Source organism: Anabrus simplex, chromosome 5, assembly GCF_040414725.1.
Source record: "Anabrus simplex isolate iqAnaSimp1 chromosome 5, ASM4041472v1, whole genome shotgun sequence".
NCBI lineage: Eukaryota > Metazoa > Arthropoda > Insecta > Orthoptera > Tettigoniidae > Anabrus > Anabrus simplex.
In genome coordinates, this window is record NC_090269.1 from 53,983,414 (window position 1) to 54,003,349 (window position 19,936).

The 19,936-nt window shown below is 38.7% G+C and overlaps 1 protein-coding gene across 1 annotated transcript in view; it reads right to left on the minus strand.

Moving 5' to 3' along the window:
• Positions 1-1,701: 1,701 nt before the first annotated feature.
• Positions 1,702-19,936, minus strand: part of LOC136874351 (fanconi-associated nuclease 1) — a 134,277-nt gene continuing 116,042 nt past the window's right edge. The window contains exons 7-9 of the mRNA XM_068227764.1: positions 17,233-17,351; positions 4,474-4,769; positions 1,702-1,854 (exon numbers count right to left, since the gene is read on the minus strand). Of these exons, the coding sequence (XP_068083865.1) occupies positions 1,702-1,854; positions 4,474-4,769; positions 17,233-17,351 (568 nt within the window). The remainder of the gene's footprint in view (positions 1,855-4,473; positions 4,770-17,232; positions 17,352-19,936) is intronic.

The window sequence follows — 19,936 nt, forward strand, 5'->3', positions numbered from 1 at the left end:
TTCTGCTCATCTCATGCCAAAGAGGTAGATACAGTCCTCAATGAAATATGCAGGTCAATTACAGGTTGCTTAAAGCCCACTCCAACAGATAAGCTCTATTACCTGGCTGGAATAGCGCCAGCCTGTGTACGTAGAGAAGTAGCTACCAACAGGGAGAGGTTTAAAGTGGAACAGAACAGTGCCCACCCGCTGTATGGACATGGTTCTCCTCAGCAACAGCTGAGATCCCAGAAGAGCTTCCTGAAGATATCTGACGTGCTTACCGTTTCACTAGAAAGGCAAGACTAGAGCTATGGAAGAACACCCCTTACCTCCGCGGATAGATGTCAGCAGGTGAGCAGTTACCACCTGGACATAATGAAAGCTGGCTGGTGTGGAAGTTCCTCAACAGGCTACAATCAGGAGTGGGAAGATCCAGGGATAACTTGAAGAAATTGTGGTTCAGCACAAGTGATACAAGGTGTGAATGTGGACAAGAACAAACTATGAGCCACTTGCTTCAGTGCTCTCTGTGCCCAACATCTTGCATAGGGGATGATCTCCTAGAAGCCACTCCGAGTGCATTGGACATTGCAAAATACTGGGCATGTGTAACATCTTTCACATGTTATGTTTTTTAAGTTAAATCAAACTGACTTGTACACTGACTGTAAATTTGTATGTTTATGTTTTTTGATATGAGGATGATGATAATAATAATAATAATAATAATAATAATAATAATAATAATAATAATAATAATAATTGCACAGCTCTGCCACCTGTTGGTAACATTATTAAGTATTATGAAGCTTAGTGAGTGAGTGAGTGAGTGAGTGAGTGAGTGAGTGAGTGAGTGAGTGAGACGTAATAATAAATCCACTGTTGAATGACAAACTGACCAGCTTTACCAGGCTTCAGTACTTCATGAACGAACTACTTCATTTGAATGATTCACAGTAAAGAGTGGGGATGAGTAAAGTAGTTCAAAGGAATGAACTGGTTCGATCCATCACTAGCGTATATGTTTACAGTGTACTAAAGCGATGGCTATTAACTGCGAGTGTATCCGAATATGTAGAACCAGTCTGAGGTGTTAAAAAGTGGCATTTGCATAAATGGAAATTAACAAAACAGAAACAAATCAAGTCATATACAGAAAAACATATTTATTGCTAGTACTGTATTTTAACATTGCACCAACTCAGATAGGTTTTTTTTGCGACAATGGGATAGGAAAGGTCTAGGATTGGAAAGGAAGCAGCCATGATCATATTTAAGGTACAGTCACAGCATTAATTTGTCCTTTTGTGCCCACAGAAGAAAGTCAAGCAATGCATGATGCCATCATGCCCATCATGTGACCCTCCAATATCTGTTGGACAGCATTTGTCTGGCAGGCCAAGCCTCTTAATGGGCTGTATGTCTCATAGGTTTGTTTGTACAAGTGTTTAGAGATTCTGATGAATAAACATTTTCTGCAGTTTATCCCAGGTATTTCTGAGGTCGCTGGAGCCATCCAGGCACATTTTGTTTTTGGCCGGGGAATGAAGGCTGGATATCCTTCTTGCCACCATGCAGTTTCCGAGATGAAAATCTCAACCCAGCAGGATCAACCGGGATTCAAACCTCAGCCCTCAGGGTGGGAAGCCATCAGCTACGCCACTGAGCTAATCACACTCACCTTTAGATACTCGATTTTCAATATCTGAAACAATTAATTTAGTCACAATAAAATTTAGTGTCTCGTACCTTGGGTTCTCCTGGCGTCCACAGCACAATGTCAGGAAAGCCAGTACTGGCTATTCGAAAAGACTTGACCAATCTTTCACAGAGCTTTGCCACCAAGTTCATTCCCATGCAGAAGACAAGATCCTGAAATGACAAAAACAATACAAACTTTTGGTGATTTGAACAAATACTATATTTTCTTGCATAATTTACACACTTTTTTTTTGGACAAAAATATAAGTGAAAAATTTGGGTGCATAAATTATTCATGGAATTCAGATATACACACATTTTCTTTGAAATGTATTTACGTTTAAAAGATACTATACACAAAATTGGTTAAACTCACAAAATTATGGCAAGGTATTCTTCTGAACAGTCAAATAGAGTACATAAGGCAAGTTGGACATGCAGGTAAGTACGGACACTGGAAAATATTCTTCCCATTATGAACTGATAATATGACCTGAAGTGAAGTAAATATGAATTAGCTAAAGTACCAATCATGTAGGCCTAAGTAATAATATATACCACCAAAAAAAGAGGAAAAAAGTCTTGACTACTGTCTTCAATGTCCCTACTGGAATAATTGCTGCTGTTATCACTGCTCATATCTCTTCATAAGAATGTATTCAAGATTCCCGTTTCCTTGAAGCTCTTTTCAATCACCTTTGAAGAAATCATGTCCCAAGCACGCATTGACTGCTTACAAAGGAGTTCCACAAGTTGTTTCCAAATTTTGCCTGTTGGAGTAAGTTGGTGCACACTTTCTCTTCCATACAGCACTGAGAGTTTTTGTACGTTGTCTTGAATGTTTTGTTTATAGAAACGTTCAAGGGTTGAGGTACCAATGTCAGTCCACAAGGAATCCATTGCCAAACCAATTTTCATGGTTTCTAATAAATTCTTAATGTTTCCCAACGGGTGTCTACAAGAACTCTCCAACATGAGGGCTGGGCATTGAAGGAGAAATCCCACTTGATTTCCTTAAACTGTTCGTATCCAATCCTGTACGACTAACCTGTCCATTCACCCTTTTTCTTGGATACGAAAACTGATCCCTCGCGATAATTTTATTTTCAGCATTGTGTTTTGTTTCAGAATAATCAACCGTGACAGTAAGCATTGCAGTACATCGTTATTTTTCATTTCCAGTAGTGTGTATGATAACACGCAGTGTCCCTTATTGATTGTTCAACACCTGTACTACAAACCCTGCAACTATGTGATAACATTGACTCAGTGATGGGAGATGTAACCCAAGAACAATGCTCACAAATAGTATCTAACATCCCTGAACGAATGCAATTTGTTGTTGTCTGTGAATGAAAGCATAATAATGTTATTGGCTTCTGTCCCATTAACCCGCGAATGGTTGCTATATGAGATTTTCTCTCACATTATTTTTTATTGTGATATTACTTCACAGTGATGAGAGGGAGGTGACTGGTCCCTCTTCTAGCCGAGTTTATAACTGTCGTGAGTAGAGCGATTCACATTTGAAGGGTAAGCACCCCCTCCCCTAGTCAGAACAAAGGATCCTATATGTCCGTGAGCGCTGCATCTCTCATCGCACGACTAATGACGTTGGTGTTATTTTGAAGTGGTCCGGGAAAATTACTCCTGTTGTACACGTTAGTATTTGTATTATGAGCACTTCTTGTTTTTGAAAATGTTATTGTGTTCAGAAACCTTGCTTTGTACATAAATATTACTAGATATAAAGCATGTGTGAGATTTTATTTTTTACAACTTCAACGTGAAGACAGAATACTGGTGCTTGTCGACAATACAACGGATGGACGATACCTAATATCATGATCACTTGACTGCCTAGACAGAGGAACACTCCCAGTTCATGTGCCAGACGGATAGCGATAAGCATACTGCCAAAGACGGAAGAGTGAGAGGGATGCACGAGTGTGACTCACTGGCTAGGAATGCAACCTTGAGATGGGGGTTTGCGAGCTGGATAATTTTGTTACAACAGCTAGCCTCAAACGTTCTGCAGGCAGAAAGAAATGCAGCTTCTTCTTACACTGCCACGTACAAAGTACTGTAACAGCAATTGGTACAATCCCGATATTTAATGTAGGCACGCCCACGGAATACCCAAACTTTATGTTGTATATGTACTGTATGTCTTTATGACGTCAGAAATTAGTGCGAGTTATGAGTGGAATATTTTTCCCTGCAATTTCAAATGTTAAAAATGGGGTGCGAGATATACGCGGTGGCGAGTTATATGCAAGCAAATACGGTACTATAGAAGGAAGGAGAACATGTTCATGTAATTAGCAGCAATGTGTCCCTCATAGATTGTGGATTATGAGTAGCGCAGTGATTTAGCAGCTGAATTTCCTCTCAAGTGGCTAAGGACTGAATCCTCGTGAGTCCAGGGTTGGACTTTTCCACCTACAAAATCACGTGCTGACAGGAAGAGAATCCGACCTTCAACCTCTGGCTAGACCTCAAAAGGAGCTGGATGCACCAGAAAATCCAAAATAACCCTGGGATAAGGTGAAGAAAGTTTTGTCCTCCTTAGATTTCTCATTACTTAAGACAATGGTTTTAAACACAGAAATTACATAAAGAAATGGTAGTTTCATTATAGCAGATTAAGTTAAGGAGGTCTGAAATGACCCTGCACCATCACTATTACTGAAATAAACACCCCCCTCTCCAGGGTTAAGGTATGCTCAACTACATTCAAGAAACCAAAAATATTTTTAACAGAACTGACTTTTAATAAATATTACTTACCAAAACCTCTATGAAGTTGTTGAACCATTTCCAGTTGATAATGCATACTTTACCATCATTCTCTGTATATCTCTGTTCAATTATGACCCTGATTTCTTCTTCTGACCAAGATTTCATTTCAAGCAACCTTTTATCCACGGCTTCCTTCCTATTTTTATAAAACTCGCCAGTCCTCATATCTAAAGGTTGAGATTGATACTGATTTAGGAAAACATCTGGAACTTCCAATTCATAAATAATATCCCAAAAAAATAAACCAAATATAGTGTTTATAATTCCACCTTCTGCATGTACACCTGAAAGAATGGAAAAGCAAAATGAAAACAAAAATCCAGAAGTCAATTAGCATATACTGAATAATAACAAGTGATAGCAATAACACAAAGTCGTCTTATGCTTTACTTTCTATGATATAAAGCTAATACCATTACTTTAGTCAAAAGGTCGAATACATTCCAGTAACATTTTCACTTTTGACTAGTCAAGTTATACAAAGAAAAACAGGAACAAGGAAAGGAACACATGCCAGGGTAAAGCCACCGATGGGTCATAGAATGGAACGAACTAGAGTCAAATGTAGTCATAAAACAAAGATAAGAACATGAATATGAATATATAAAAGGATGAACACCACCAGATCAAAAGCAGAAGCAGAAGAAAGAGCAATAGAAAGAGAACAACAAACATGCAAACATAAAAGGCAAGGACAATCTCCACATCTTCATACATTGCTGTCTCAACAATTCCCATTATTCTTCATCCATTCTTCTCGGACTCTGATGAGCTTGTTTCTGTTTCCCGGCTTCATCAGGAGGGTGAGCTTCAACATTCAGATCTTCAGTCTTGATGTAGAAAGTGCACAAGAAGAAGGTTGGACAGAGACAGGAAAAGGGAAATAAAAAGACAAAGATGAATAAAGGTAGTAAAAGTCTAGGAATACAAGACAAACACAGAATGAGAATGGAAAGAAACAAACGAGTGAAAAATCAAGCCATATACAGAAATAAATTTTTAGTGCTAGTATTTTAACACAGCACCAGCTCTGATAGGGCCAGGGCTGGGATGACTGTTATATCATTTGTAGTGGTGTCATTAGGCTTTTCTCTTTTATGCTCTTCATTATTTCACCCATTACAATGATTTAATGCTACTACTGTTGTTCTCTCCGAGTCGTATGATTTGTTCTGGGTGATTTCAGGCAAACAAGTAGTGTTACGTTAATGTTGCAAGACTTGGGAGTAAGGACAAGAGCTGCTCAACTAAGCAGTAAGTTCTGAGCTGTCAGTGGAGAGATAGTGTGGAATAACATCAATGCATGAATAAGTTTGAATGGAGTTTTTAAAAGTAGGAAAGATTGTACTTCTTCTTCTATGTCTATAGGCCTACTAAATTCTATTCATGAAAAGATTGATGAATATTCCAGAATGATTAAAAAAAAAAAAGCAAGATGAGAAATTAAGGCAAATATTTGTTTATAGGAAAAGGAATTAGGGATTGGAATAATTTACCCTGAGAAATGTTCCTCCATCTTCTTTGAAATCCTTTAAGAAAAGCCTAGGTAAACAACTTATAGATAAGGAATCTGCTATCTGAACGACAGCCCTAAATGCAAATCAGTGGCGACTGAATAAGAAATAATGTTATTTGTTTTTACATTCCACTAACTACTTTTATGCATACCTGCCAACTTCACAAAAACAAAAATCAGGAGATTTTGATTTGAAAATCAGTAAAAATCAGGAGAAATCAGGAGATACAATTGGTCAAAATTGCTTATTCTACATGTCTTGCGCAATACAGAACTACGATATATTTACAACACTTATTGTCTCAAAGCCCGACTGTTGCTATACGAGCATACAAGGCTAAAAATTACACATCTCTTATTCCCTCACAGGAAGTATGTGAGTGAGATGATCAGTCTGTGATAAGCCTACCGAAAATAGTATTAACTCATGCTCCACATGTGTGAATCAGTCATGCACTTAGATGCCATTACTTAGCAAATGTATAGATTAATATATTGCATCAAGCGCCCGTGTGATTATGCGAAGATCAAATAACTAGCTGATGTACCCTCCTTCCCTATGGAATTATCAGAAAGACTGTCCTTATAGTTTCCCCAACTGAAGGCAACATGTCATTACAATGATGCCAGTTTGAATATCATGATTAAAAGCAATGCTTTCATAAGAAATATTCGATAAAATGAAAACAGAACATTTTCTCACTTTTAGCGAAAAGTACTACGGTGTCAATCTAACAGTTCGAAGTTTCAGAGCTAGAACGACCAGGCTGCAGACAGCCGTAAACACTACTGTGTAATTATTCCGTTTAAGTGTCACATTGCTCATTCAAATCACTACCTCGGAGTAGGCATCGAATAGGTGGAATACTATGATGATCCAGTGTGTTATGTACCAGTAGTATCAGAAAATTTATGAACCACAGGAATGCCATGCTAAAGAAAGTGATCTAACTCCCCACTCCCCAGCTTCTTCCCGCCAATATTCAGGCAGGCTGTTATACTCGAAATGCAGCAGTAATTCCATCTATCGTAGATAAATGGCAGCAGAATACACAAAGAACATCACAACAACAATGGTCAATGTAATGTTATTGTTGATCAATTTTATGGGCTTTCTATATTGGAGGCTTTCACTTTAGTTTTCTTCCGAATCTGTGATATTACAGCATCTAATGTAAAGTGATTCGTCCTTTCTTTCATGACTCCCTCTTGTGTTATTATTCAGCGATCGTTCCTTCACGACTTTTTTCTCATTCATGTGTAACATACTTTTCATTGTAATCCATGTATGAATAGATAATGTTTCAGACATTTGACCTTAGGGTTACCTCCAGGCTGATGATGCCCTTAACAAGGGGCGAAATATGTCCCTGAGAAGTGTATATAGTATTATGTAAATTTCATCCACGTAGTATGTGGCTTGTATTGAATAGGTGGTGATAATAGAATAAATTATTTTTGTGATAATTTGCTCAAGTCAGTTTCAATGCGAATCATTCATGAGAACTGTCTCTTGTAAAACTGATTAAGACATAAATAATCAGAAATTGCATTCTCTGTAACTTTTGTTATGTAGTACTTTTCAATATGACCACTAGGATAGGTAATTAAAAATTAAATTTTTGGCATCTTCCCCTAAACTACCATTTCGAACAGAATTAATAAAACTATTTATAGCATAGACTGTAGTTCCTTATTCCCTGACTTTAGATAAAATTCTGTTCGCCATTTTCTCGTACCTCGGCACTGATATGGACTTAGCAAAAAAATTCCATATTCATGAATATGTCTTATCGTAGCTGGTACAGTAAAAATTTATCATACATAAATGATAGGAAATTTAATAATATTTAACTTTAGTTATGTAGTATTTATCGCTGGGGGCAATAATAACAAATATTTGAGAATTAAATTTTAGGCCTTCCCCTAAACTACCATTTCACTCAGCGTGAATAAAATTATTTATGGCCCGACATTATATACCGATTTTCATTAAATTCTCTTCAGCCGTTTTCTCGTGGTGAGCCTGCGTACGTACGTTACTATGGTCACGACCGGCATGGAAATATCATTTTTTTAAAATTCTGAGCAATGTACAGGCAAAACTGTTATCTTATTTATATTGAGATAAATTTAAATTAGTCAGAATTGTCTCCAAATGGCTCCTAAAATCTCTAGAAAAGTCACTAGTCGTTATCATTGAAGTTATGTCACTAAATTACTAATAACGCGACTAGTCTCTAGAATCGACCAAAGAGGATGGAATCGACTAGACTTATGTGAACGAACACGAACATAGCACGCGAGAACGAGAGATTGACAGTCGATATACGCGTCGCGATATACAGGTTTCAATAAACATCGCACATTCGCGCACATTTCTCGCATTAATAAACGTCGATATTTCGTTTGAAAGCGGCCAATGGGCGAAGGATTTCCGGCCACTGGCGTAAAAAAAGCTGAAATGGCGAGATTTGAAAACAAATGTCTGATATTCACTAAAAATAAGCTAAAATCGGGAGAAAAGATAGAATAATCGGGAGGCGGGAAAAACTGTCGAAAATCAGAAGTCTCCCGCCTAAATCGGGAAAGTTGGCAGGTATGTTTATGGTTTTCGGAAACATAGTCCTGCAGGATTTCTTTTACGTGCCAGTAAATCTACTGACACAAGGCTGACGTATTTGAGCACCTTCAAATACCACTGGGCTGAGCCAGGATTGCACCTGCTAAGTTGGGGTCAGAAGGCCAGCGCCTCAACTGCCTGAACTACTCAGCCCGGCTGACTGACTGAGAAAGCAACCGTGATCTTACTTACTGGGAACCCATGGAAAACCATCTTCAGGGCTGCCGACAGTGGGGCTCGAATCCACTATCTCCTGGATGCAAGCTCACATCTTTGCACCCCTAACCGCAAAGCCAATTCGCCTGGTAATTTGCAGTTTGATATTGATAATATTGTTACAGGTAGAACATTAAAACATGTTGCCATTCAATGTAAAGAAATTGTAATAATGTTTTTTTAGAAAGAGAAGAACATGGATATTTGATTACACTCTGAATGGTAAAAAATTACAGAGAACATTGGATTATTCTGACATCTGAATGCCTCCATGCCTGACAACTTTTTATTTATTTATTTATTTATTTACTTACTTATTTATTTATTATTTGGGAAACTAAAACAGCAAGATGCAGAATTACAGAGTTCTGCAATGAAAAATATATTTACAATGGAGTAGCACAATCCAAACTTTAAAAAACTGAATGATACCACAACTCGACCTCACGAAGACCCACAATGCGGCCGCAATCAAACTATCAAAAAGCATGTATGAGACATACCCTGTGCTAGAAGACCTTTGCATACTGTAGTGGTTGATGTCTGACACTCTGCATATACCCAATAACCAGGGCCCGGATTCTGATGACCCAATAAATGCCGAAAATCTCTCTCTATACATGCCGGTATATAAAGTAAGAGCTTTGTCTGTACACTGCTCAGAATTAAAAATAATGGTATTTCTGTATCGGTCATGTCCACACTAAGAAGGAAATGTAATTTTTAATTTTCCGTCATCTCTGTCGGTATGTATCTACGCACATCATGAGAAAAATAGAATAGAATTTTATGAAAATTGGTATAAAGTTGCGGAATAAGGTACTACAATCTAAGACTATAAACAATTTTATTCACACTGGATGAAACAGTAGTTCAGGGGAGGGCCTAAATTGAATGATCAAATATCTATGTTAGGAATGGTCCTATCATTAAATACTACATAACAAAAGTTAAAGTTTTACCGTACTGTCTATGATAACATAGATATTCATGAATTTAGACTTCTGTTGCTTAGTCCATGTCAAAACTGAGAATCACTAACATGGTTATATTGTTCAATGGTGGTGGTGGTAGTTTTTGTCGCGATTGGCTTAAGGTGAAAAAGTGTGTGGTTCGTATAATGACAAGGGATATTGTAAAGATGACTATCAAAATGAGAAAAATATTGTGAAGGAATGTCGTGAAAACAGGAAAAAAAGACTACCTTTACATTGGATACCCTAATATCACAGAGTTGGAACTAAATTAAGTATGAAGGTCTGCAATATCAAAAGCCCATGAAATTGATCAACAATAACATTACAGTGACTGCTGCAATGTGCTTTGTCTCTTCCATCGCCACTCATCTCCGATAGATGGCATTACTGCTGCGTGCCCAGTAGAACAGCTTGCCTGAATATTGGCAGGAACTAGCTGGGGAGTTAAGATAACTTTCTTTTGTAGCATGCCATTCCTCTGGTTCATACATGTTGTGATAACTACTGGTATGTGGTACACTAGTTCATCATAGTATTCCAGCTATTTGACCTCTATCAGGCGCTGATAGGAATGGGGAGTGTGCACACTTTATGCAAAATGCCAGAACAATGTTCATCGATGGATGTGGCAGGGTCATAACAGTTCTGGAACTTGTCACTGTTAGAATGTAATATTGTTCGTGGAAAGTGAGAAACAATCCTCGTAATGACCTACATTGAGTTCAGTTCAATATTTTTCTGTGTCTGCTACAGCATCAGGGGGAAATGAATGGGTGGATTTTAATTAAACTTGTAATTTCAATTTAGAATAAAGTTGAGTACGGTCTTAGCTATAAGTTGTCCGATAAATTTCACCATGAGGAAGTGCTTCAGAAGGGGCCTGAAACACAAAAATCGATCTCTCTCTCACAGTTTGTTTTACACAAAAATAGAACATGGCTATTTTTTTTGTTCTACACCTCCAATACAGCCAAAAATAAGGGAAATATCAGTAGCAGTCTTATGAAAGTTAAGTCCAAGAGCCGGTACCTAACTGTAAAGAGAGTTGCTATGGAGATCGTTCTGACAACGTTTAACATTATTTTTTTTCACCTGTCAGTATTTTTTAAATATTAACCTGATGCAGGGGAGGGCAGAAATAATTAAAAATTAGCAATAATAAAAAATTGGGAGTGCAAAGGACCACAGAGAGAAAAAAATGCAAATATGTCACAAAAAGCTGTTGAGAGGGAGAGGCGTCTACCAATGTGCCTCAAAATCTGGGGAACAATATGAAGGGTGGACAAAAATGTCATCATGCACATGCTAAGTGACTGTCCCGTCAATGACAGGTACTACAGCTAGTGACCTATAACGTGAACTAATTATTCTCAAGGATTTAAAATGAACGAGAAAATGACCCAAAAATTGAAGGAAAACATATATTTACCTTGTGTGCATTTTCCACATTACCCACTGGAGTGAATAAAATTAATAAGTGTCATCAAATGATGATGATGATGATGATAGATATATACAGTAAATGCATCTTCATTATAGACTCTTATGCCTTTCAGCATTCAGTCTGCAAGCCTCTGTGAATTTACTAAACACTGCCACAATCCTCTATTGGTAACTGGTACTGTGGCCTTGTTTAGTTCTAGACCTGTATCTTGAAATTACTAGAAACCAAGTCTGACCATTGTTGTCTTGGTCTACCTCTACTTTCTTTTACCCTTCATAACAGAGTCCATTATTCTCCTAAGTAACCTATCCTCTTCCATTCGCCTCACATGACTCCACCACCAAAGCCAGTTTATGCATACAGCTTCAGCAATCAAGTACATTCCTGACTTAATAATTTTTATCTCCTCATTCCGCATTCCCTCCTCCCATTGTTTCCAACGGTTTGCACCAGCTATCATTCTCACTTGTTTCATATCTGTTGCTTCTAACTTATGAATAAGATACTGTGAGTCCACCCAGTTTTAACTCCCGTAAAGCAAAGTTGATCTGAAAACAGACCAGTGTTACGATAGTTTTGTCTGGGAGCTGATTCCTTTCATACAGAATACTGTAGATGGTAACTGCGAACTCACTGCATTAGCTTTGCTGCATCTTGATTCAATCACACTTTCTATACTTGTACTACCATTCTAAGAGAATATACATCCTAAATACTTGAAATTATCTACCTGTTCCAGCTTTGTATTCCCAACCTGATATTCAGTTCTCTTAGGTTTCTTACCTACTGACATCACTTTAGTCTGGGGAAAGTTAATTTTCATATCACACATATTGCACCCATTTTCATGTTCCAAGATATTTGCACTGCAGACTTTCAGAACAATCTGCCATTAAGACCAAAATAAGGCACTGGTCTGCCTGCTGTCATTTCTTGATGGATGCAGTACTTTTGCATCCATCTCTTGGCACAGGCCAGAGCAAAGTGTAGTTTCCACTGAAGTCCCGGTCTCATCAATGGCTGTGACAATATGGAAGCTGCTGGGGTATGGGTGGTGCTGAGTAATGGAATTCAGAGTACAAACAGTGCGTCTGCGTGTTATGAAAGGTGTTGCTCATAGGGTCAGTCGTGCTGCAATAGCACTGCCTGGCCCAGTGAGGAAAGCAATGGCAAACTACCTCACTCCTCATCTTGCTTAGTACGCCTCATTTTGGTACTGCCGTTGGTTTTTGCTGTTTTCATATAACTGCATAGCCTTTGGTGGTGCTATTTGAGGATCCAACCAGCCTCTGGGCTGATGACCTGACAGACAGACAAGGCAGTGGTGATGGTTATTTTAAGAGGAAGTACAACTGGCCAAATATTCTTTCTCATCACTAATCAGAGGAAGAAAAAGTCCGATCCTTCAAGGAACACGTGTCCAGCAATTGGCTGCGCAGTTTGCGTCACGTAGCTATCAGCTTGCATTCGGGAAATAGTGGGTTCGAACTCCACTGTTGGCAATCCTGAAGATGGTTTTCCTGTGGTTTCCCATTTTCACACCAGGCAAATGCTGGGCTGTACCTTAAATAAGGTCACAATCGCTTCCTTCCCACTCCAAGCCCTTTCCTATCACATCATCACCATAAGATCTACTTGTATTGGAGCAACATAAAGCAAATTGTAAAAAAAAAAAAATAAAAAAAAAAATAAAGAATGAGTGTCAACAAAAGAGAAAGAAAGACTTAGGAGGGAAGCAGTACAATAAGCTTTACTGGTGTTGCTCATGATCTCAAAGATTCTTGGTCTATTTTAGTGATTAACATGTCCTTGTATCTTATTTTGTTAGTTGCCCTGCTTGATTTGTAAATTTAAATATCAGTGTCCATTATTAAAAATTATTTTAGTAAGTGAAAAACAGAATTATTATTATTATTATTATTATTATTATTATTATTATTATTATTATTATTATTAGATGATGTTATCGGTCGTGGTAAAGTTAGGGTTCATGGCCCTCCCTTACACTTAACTGTATAGGGTAAAAAATAAATGTGTACATAATTGCACAGTAACTAAACCAGAAACAGCAAACAACTATATAAACTTACATGCAAATAAGGTAAATACTACTGATTGTACAAACAAGATAAAATTTTAGGCAATATGTAGTGCTGTGTGATTGTGTAAAATAAGATGTAAATGAAAACATTCTTACTGAAATAAGTAAAATATAAAATCCATTAACATAATATTAACACAAAGACGACGGGTCCCGAAATCTACGTATTACTGCACCCAGCGGTGGTTGACCAGCCCCGGAAATCTCCATTTTTATGTATGGTCACTGTTTGCAACTTCTTGTGCTATCTGCTGGCTAAACTTTTAACTAATAACAATAATGTCATGGAATAGTGAGATCATGGATGTTAGTGTCTATATATTTTTCCACTTGTACAATCGTTGTAGTCATGAAAACTACCTATTATACATGAGCGTTCTTATACACTAAGAATCAATATACAAGATGGCTTGTTCAAGGCAACAAGCCTTGTGTGACAAAATATTTCAAGATTTATACACAGGATTCATTATCTGATGTGTCAAATGAAATACAGTGAAAATAGTATTTATAGTGATTTTAGGCCCTTGACTTTGACTAACCATCAAAAACGTCCACATATTTTGGTGAGTAACAATGATTTCAGTAGTGATGATGAGGTAGAAGTTTGTTTACTTCGACTGGATACTAGTAGCGGCTATACGAAAGATAATCCAGCCAAACATTTGGAACCATTTAAAGGTCAGCCAGAACTCACATTTGTTCCCAATGATCCGTATAGTATTTCAGAGGTTGTAAACTGCTTTATCACCGGGCGAGTTGGCCGTGCGCGTAGAGGCGCGCGGCTGTGAGCTTGCATCCGGGAGATAGTAGGTTCGAATCCCACTATCGGCAGCCCTGAAAATGGTTTTCCGTGGTTTCCCATTTTCACACCAGGCAAATGCTGGGGCTGTACCTTAATTAAGGCCACGGCCGCTTCCTTCCAAGTCCTAGGCCTTTCCTATCCCATCGTCGCCATAAGACCTATCTGTGTCGGTGCGACGTAAAGCCCCTAGCAAAAAAAAAAACTGCTTTATCGACGATGACAAGTTATTTGACATTTTTGTGACACAATCTAATCTGTACCCTAGTCAAAATGTGTATAAATATAAAACATCCCAGACACTAAACTGGGCTGACATTACAGTTATTGAAATAAAACAGTTTTTGGCAATCATAACTTTGAGGGGATATGTAAGGAAAGACTGTTACGGGGATTATTGGAGTGCATTTGATTAATGACTCCTATTTTCAGACACCTGATGAGTTGCAATTGTTGGGAACAGATATGGAATGCATAGGATGATTTCCAGCAGACAGGCTTCATAATGTAAGATCTGTTCACCAACATTCTGTAGATCAATTTCAGGCCTTACGTAAACTTGATGAGTCCATGATTCTGTGAAGAGACTGTTTAAGGTTTAGGACCTATAATCCTGGAAAGCTGGTAAAATATGGCCTACTGGTGAGAATGATGTGTGAGGCCACTACAGGTTATATCTGTAATATGGAAATATAGAGAAGGGACGGTAAAAGTACAAGAATTTTCTGTGTTGGCACCACATTTAGAACTCTGGCATCATGTCTACCAGGACAACTATTATTACAGTGTGGTAACTGCTGATAATTTGCTTGCACAGAAGATATGGGTTTGTGGGACTATAAGGGCTAATAAGTTTCCATGTGCTGCAAACAGTATGAAGAAGGGGAAAAGCATGCACTGCTGCAAAGGAAATGGGGTGTTACATGGTTGGAAGGACAAGCAGGTGGTGCGAATGGATAGCACTGTACATCCATGAAGCGCGTGGAAACGAGGAGAGGTGTTATAAAGCAGCCTGGTTGTGTTTGTCAGTATAAAAAAATACATGAAGAGTGTGGACAGAGCAGACCAGTACAGGGCAATTCAAAATGATGGATCCAATTTCATAAATTTATTCTGTGGAATCTAATAAACATATCTTAATGTGAGACATGTGCTAAGAACGGTTTACTCTCAAAGTTTTTTCAGTCATATCACAAGCATTCTATGTGAGCACCTCGTGTAACACGACATACATCAAGCTGATAGTCTATCTTCTGCCAAACCTTGTGTAGTGTGCGCGGCCAATCTCTGTGATGGGGGCACGAAGGTCGTCCAATGTTAGTGGAAGAGGTAGTACGTAAACATGATCCTTTACGAAACCCCACAAGAAGAAATCACATGGGGTTAAGTCGGGGGAACAAGGTGGCCAACGAATGAGAGTTTGATCCTCCTGAGATGAAGACGTATCCAGCATTGTGGCAACGTCTCGTTGAGATGGCTCCGAACATTGCCATGGTAATGCGGAGGAGCACCATCCAATTGAAGGAAGAAATCCGCACTACCCTCTTCGAGCTATGGCAGGAGCCATCGTTGCAGCATATCAAGAAAAACATTTCCTGTCAAAGTAGGTTTAATGAAGAAAAAGGGTTCATAAACCTTCTCATGGGAAATGGCACAAAACACATTCACCTTGGAAGAATTGCGTTGGTATTCCACAAATAGATGGGAATTAGAAGTTCCTCAGATCCTTATGTTATGTCTATTCACAGTCCCAGAAAGGTGAAAATTACCCTTTCGGAGAACCCATCCTCTTCCATTAATGCGAGAAAATCAGCACAGAAGGACGCTCGAGCAGCATAATCAGTGCTTTTTAAGGCCTGCACCAGTTGCAAGCGGTAGGGTTTCATTCGTAAACGTTTCCGCAGATGTGCCAAACAGTTACCTGTGGAAGTTCACGTTGCCTCAATGCCCGGTAGGTGGACTTCTGCGGACTCCACACGAAACTGGCGTGAACACGTTCAACAGTCTCTTCCCTGGTCGAAGGACAGCCAGTCGACTTTCGCTTACAGATGCATTCCGTGTCTCTGAATTTTGCATACCATGCACAAATGGCTTTTCCAGTAGGTGGGTCTCTTCCATACGTGGTACGGAAATGCCGCTGAACACTAATCACAGACTTGTTTACATGGTAATCAAACACACAGAACGACTTCTGCTTCCAGCTGCAGCCATTTTCTTTACTGGCTTCCTGTGCGCTCGTAACGGCTGAAAATAAAACCGCGTGGGATGAAATCCAAACTCAACTAAACTTTGAGAGTGTGCCTTTCTTTGCGCATATCTCACAGTATGATATGTTCATTAGATTTCACAGAATAAATTTATGAAATCGGGTCCATCATTTTGAATTGCCCTGTATTTGACGCACTACACAATTCCCAGAAGAATCATCAAGTGGAGGAAGAAGTAGTTCTCTAGTTGATAAATTCTGCCCTAATCAATGCTTTCATGGTTTATAGAACCCAGAAGACCAGAGGAGGAGGAAAGCCTCCATATCCCAAACACCTAAGAAGGACCATCCTGAAAACTGTCAGAAAATATGAAGAAACACAAACTGGAGGCTATAGTAGGATCAGGAAACAAGAAATACTCTTCAAAACCCTGCAAAGACAGCACCACATATACACTGAGGAAGGAAACCCACTACCGGTATATCTGCTCATTTTGCAAGGTACCTCTTTACAAGGGAGTGTGCTTCAAGAAGTACCAAACATCACAGAACTAGACCCCCTAATTAGTACGATTTCAAAATCTGATCATTAAACAGAACTTAACGGCTGTTTTAGAAAATCAGTGCATCCTAGTAATTATATTCTCAAATCTTCCGGTCCACAGAGGGGAATGACAGTCACCTACCCAGTCGTCAGTGTGTTTAAAAAACCTTAAATGATCTAACCTAAGCATATTTGACTTTTTAGTACCTAAGGTATAAATTCCATGACTACATTCTATAATATATGATTTAAAAAACCTTCAACTTCATTCACACATCCCAATCACATATTCACAGTTAGCTTACAGAGAATACTTACCCTTCCTAAAGCCTAATGTTTTATAATGGGTAATTGCGAGCTCTTCAACAGACAGGTAAGTTTTTTCTTGTCCACAGCCATCCTCCAGAACATAGACTGCTTTATGTCCCGGTATGTTGCTGAAACATTTAATTACATAAAATCTCCACTGAATCTGAGATTAGAAAAAGAAAAGAAAAAAAAAACTGATACAGGCTTGCTTTTCTAACCAAACTTCATCATGACATGCAGCATAAAATATATACACACACTATCTATTCAAAAGTAACTAGACACCCCTCAGTATACAGACTAGAGCCTAGAAATAGTTATGACTACCCTTGCTGGTGCTATACCAGGCACTCAGGGCTCGTTGTTGTTCACTGCCATGAAATACCTGTAGAATGGGTGAAGTAAGAGAGCTTAGTGACTTCAAACGTGGAAGGGTTATTGGTTGCCACATCAGTAAGCAGTCAGGGTCAACTTCGCCCTTCTCAAGTTGACCAAGTCCAGTCAGAGACGTAATTGTTAACTGGAAATGGGAAGACACAACCACAACAAGACCACGACCAGGTGGGCGATGTTTATTGATCAACAAGGACTGCTGAGCAATGAAGAAGGTGGTATGGAAAAATTGCATGAGATCATCACCCATGAATTCCTCAGTGCTATAAATTGTGCAGCTAGCACCACAACTGTGCACCCACAAACTGCACATTTAGCCGGTGAACACTAAGTGCCATGTTTGGTGGTGTAAAGAGCACTACCACTAATTGTGGACGACCTGAGATGTGTGATTTGGAGTTATGGATCTCACTATTCCATCTGGCAATCAGGAATGAGGATATGGGTGTAACAAATGGTAGGTGAATGTTACATGCCAGCTTGTGCAGAGTCCACAGTTAAATTTGGCAGAGGTGAGGCGACAGTGTGAGAGTGTATTTTATGGAAGGGACTTGGTCCTCTCATATTATTACAAAGTATGTTACAGGTGGAAAGATATAAGGGCACTTGTACCAGCTACATGTTGTATATGGTGGAAGACCGAATTGTAGAACTGTGCGTTTCAGCATTATAATGCTCCCTGCCATAAAGCGGGATCTGTTGAGAATGATTTGAGAAAAATAATGTTCTGGAAATTGGTTGGCCAGTCCAGAATCCAAACCTCCAAACCTCAATCCCAAGAACTACAATGGCGATTTCACTCCAGACCACATACAATCACATTTATAACTATGCTTCCTATGGTGCTGCAGGAAGAATGGTCCGTCATTCCCTTAGAGACATACAAAAACCAGGTAGACTGTCTCTCCTGTAGAGTTCAAGCTGTAATACAGACCACAGATGGGCCCATATATTATTTATGTCCACTACTGGATGGTATATCAGAGGACAACTTACAGGACAGTTTCGAGTAGGTAATAATAATGCCGTCTGGCCTCCGGAGAGGCCTGGTGCAGTTCTTTCGATCTGACGCCATATAGACGACCTGCATGTCCATGAGGATGGGGCCCTACCTAAGATAAATTTTAATGCTGAAGACGTCACAAACACCCAGCCCCTGAGCCAGAGGAATTAACTAATGAAAGTTAAAATCCCCGACCCTGCCGGGAATCGACCTTGGGACCCCCTTGAACCAAAGGCCAGCATGCTAACAATTTAGTCAGGGAGCCAGACTTTGAGTAGGTGTCCAGACACCTTTGATGAGACAGTGTATAATTAAATAATAATATTTGAAGAAGTCATGTATATATACAGTATATAGCCCAGAGGCTAGTTGGATCCTCAGATAGCACCAACAAAGGTTATACAACTATAAGGAATCCACAAAAACCAATGGCAGAACCAAAATGACGCGTACTAGGCAAGATGAGGAGTAAGTTGTATATTTCACATTATAACAAAGAGCTTTTGAGTTACAAATATAATTACTACTCAAGCCATTAAGCGTGAATGAGAAAAATAATCTTGGAAATTTACTGATGCATTGATGATGGTTATTTCTTAATTTTAGGGATTCTTAACATCCACGGCCAAAAACATGTTGGAGTTGTTCATCTTGCCATGCATCTCGCCTCAGCATAACATACTGATGCATTTCTGCTCACTACACTTCCCGCCGTTTAATATACTGAATAATAATACTTAGTCAGTAAGCAAGTTGCTTTCAGGGAACACTAAAGGGGGACTGTACTATTGTAATATTGAGATACTTGCAGACTCTGACAGTCATTGTGATTTATCTGCAAGTAATGCGGTAGAATCGTGGTTAATTTCTAGTATGAGATGAAAATACTGTATAGTGTACATCAGAGTGACCGAGGAATGAAAAGAACAGGGTGAATTCTATAAATTGTATCAGGAGTTTAAAATGTACCCGGATAGATTTTATGAATATTTAAGCATATCTCGGCTGACGTTTAATTATATATTTAAGCTAGAAGAATCTGAAATCCAAAGAGTGCACATTAATATAAATAAGCAAACAGTCATTGATGAAGAAAGGTTGATGGTGACTTTCACATAATTGATAATTATCTTTAATTTAAATACATAACTTACTAAAAATTAAATCTGTCAACAACAATCTTCCGCTCATTCTCCCAGCAACACTTCTCAATCATACCAGATAAGAAATAAAAATTCTTTGAGGAATAAATACAACTTTACAAAAGAAAATATTTATAAAATCCTCCTATCATTACAAGTCAAGTCATCTGTTAGA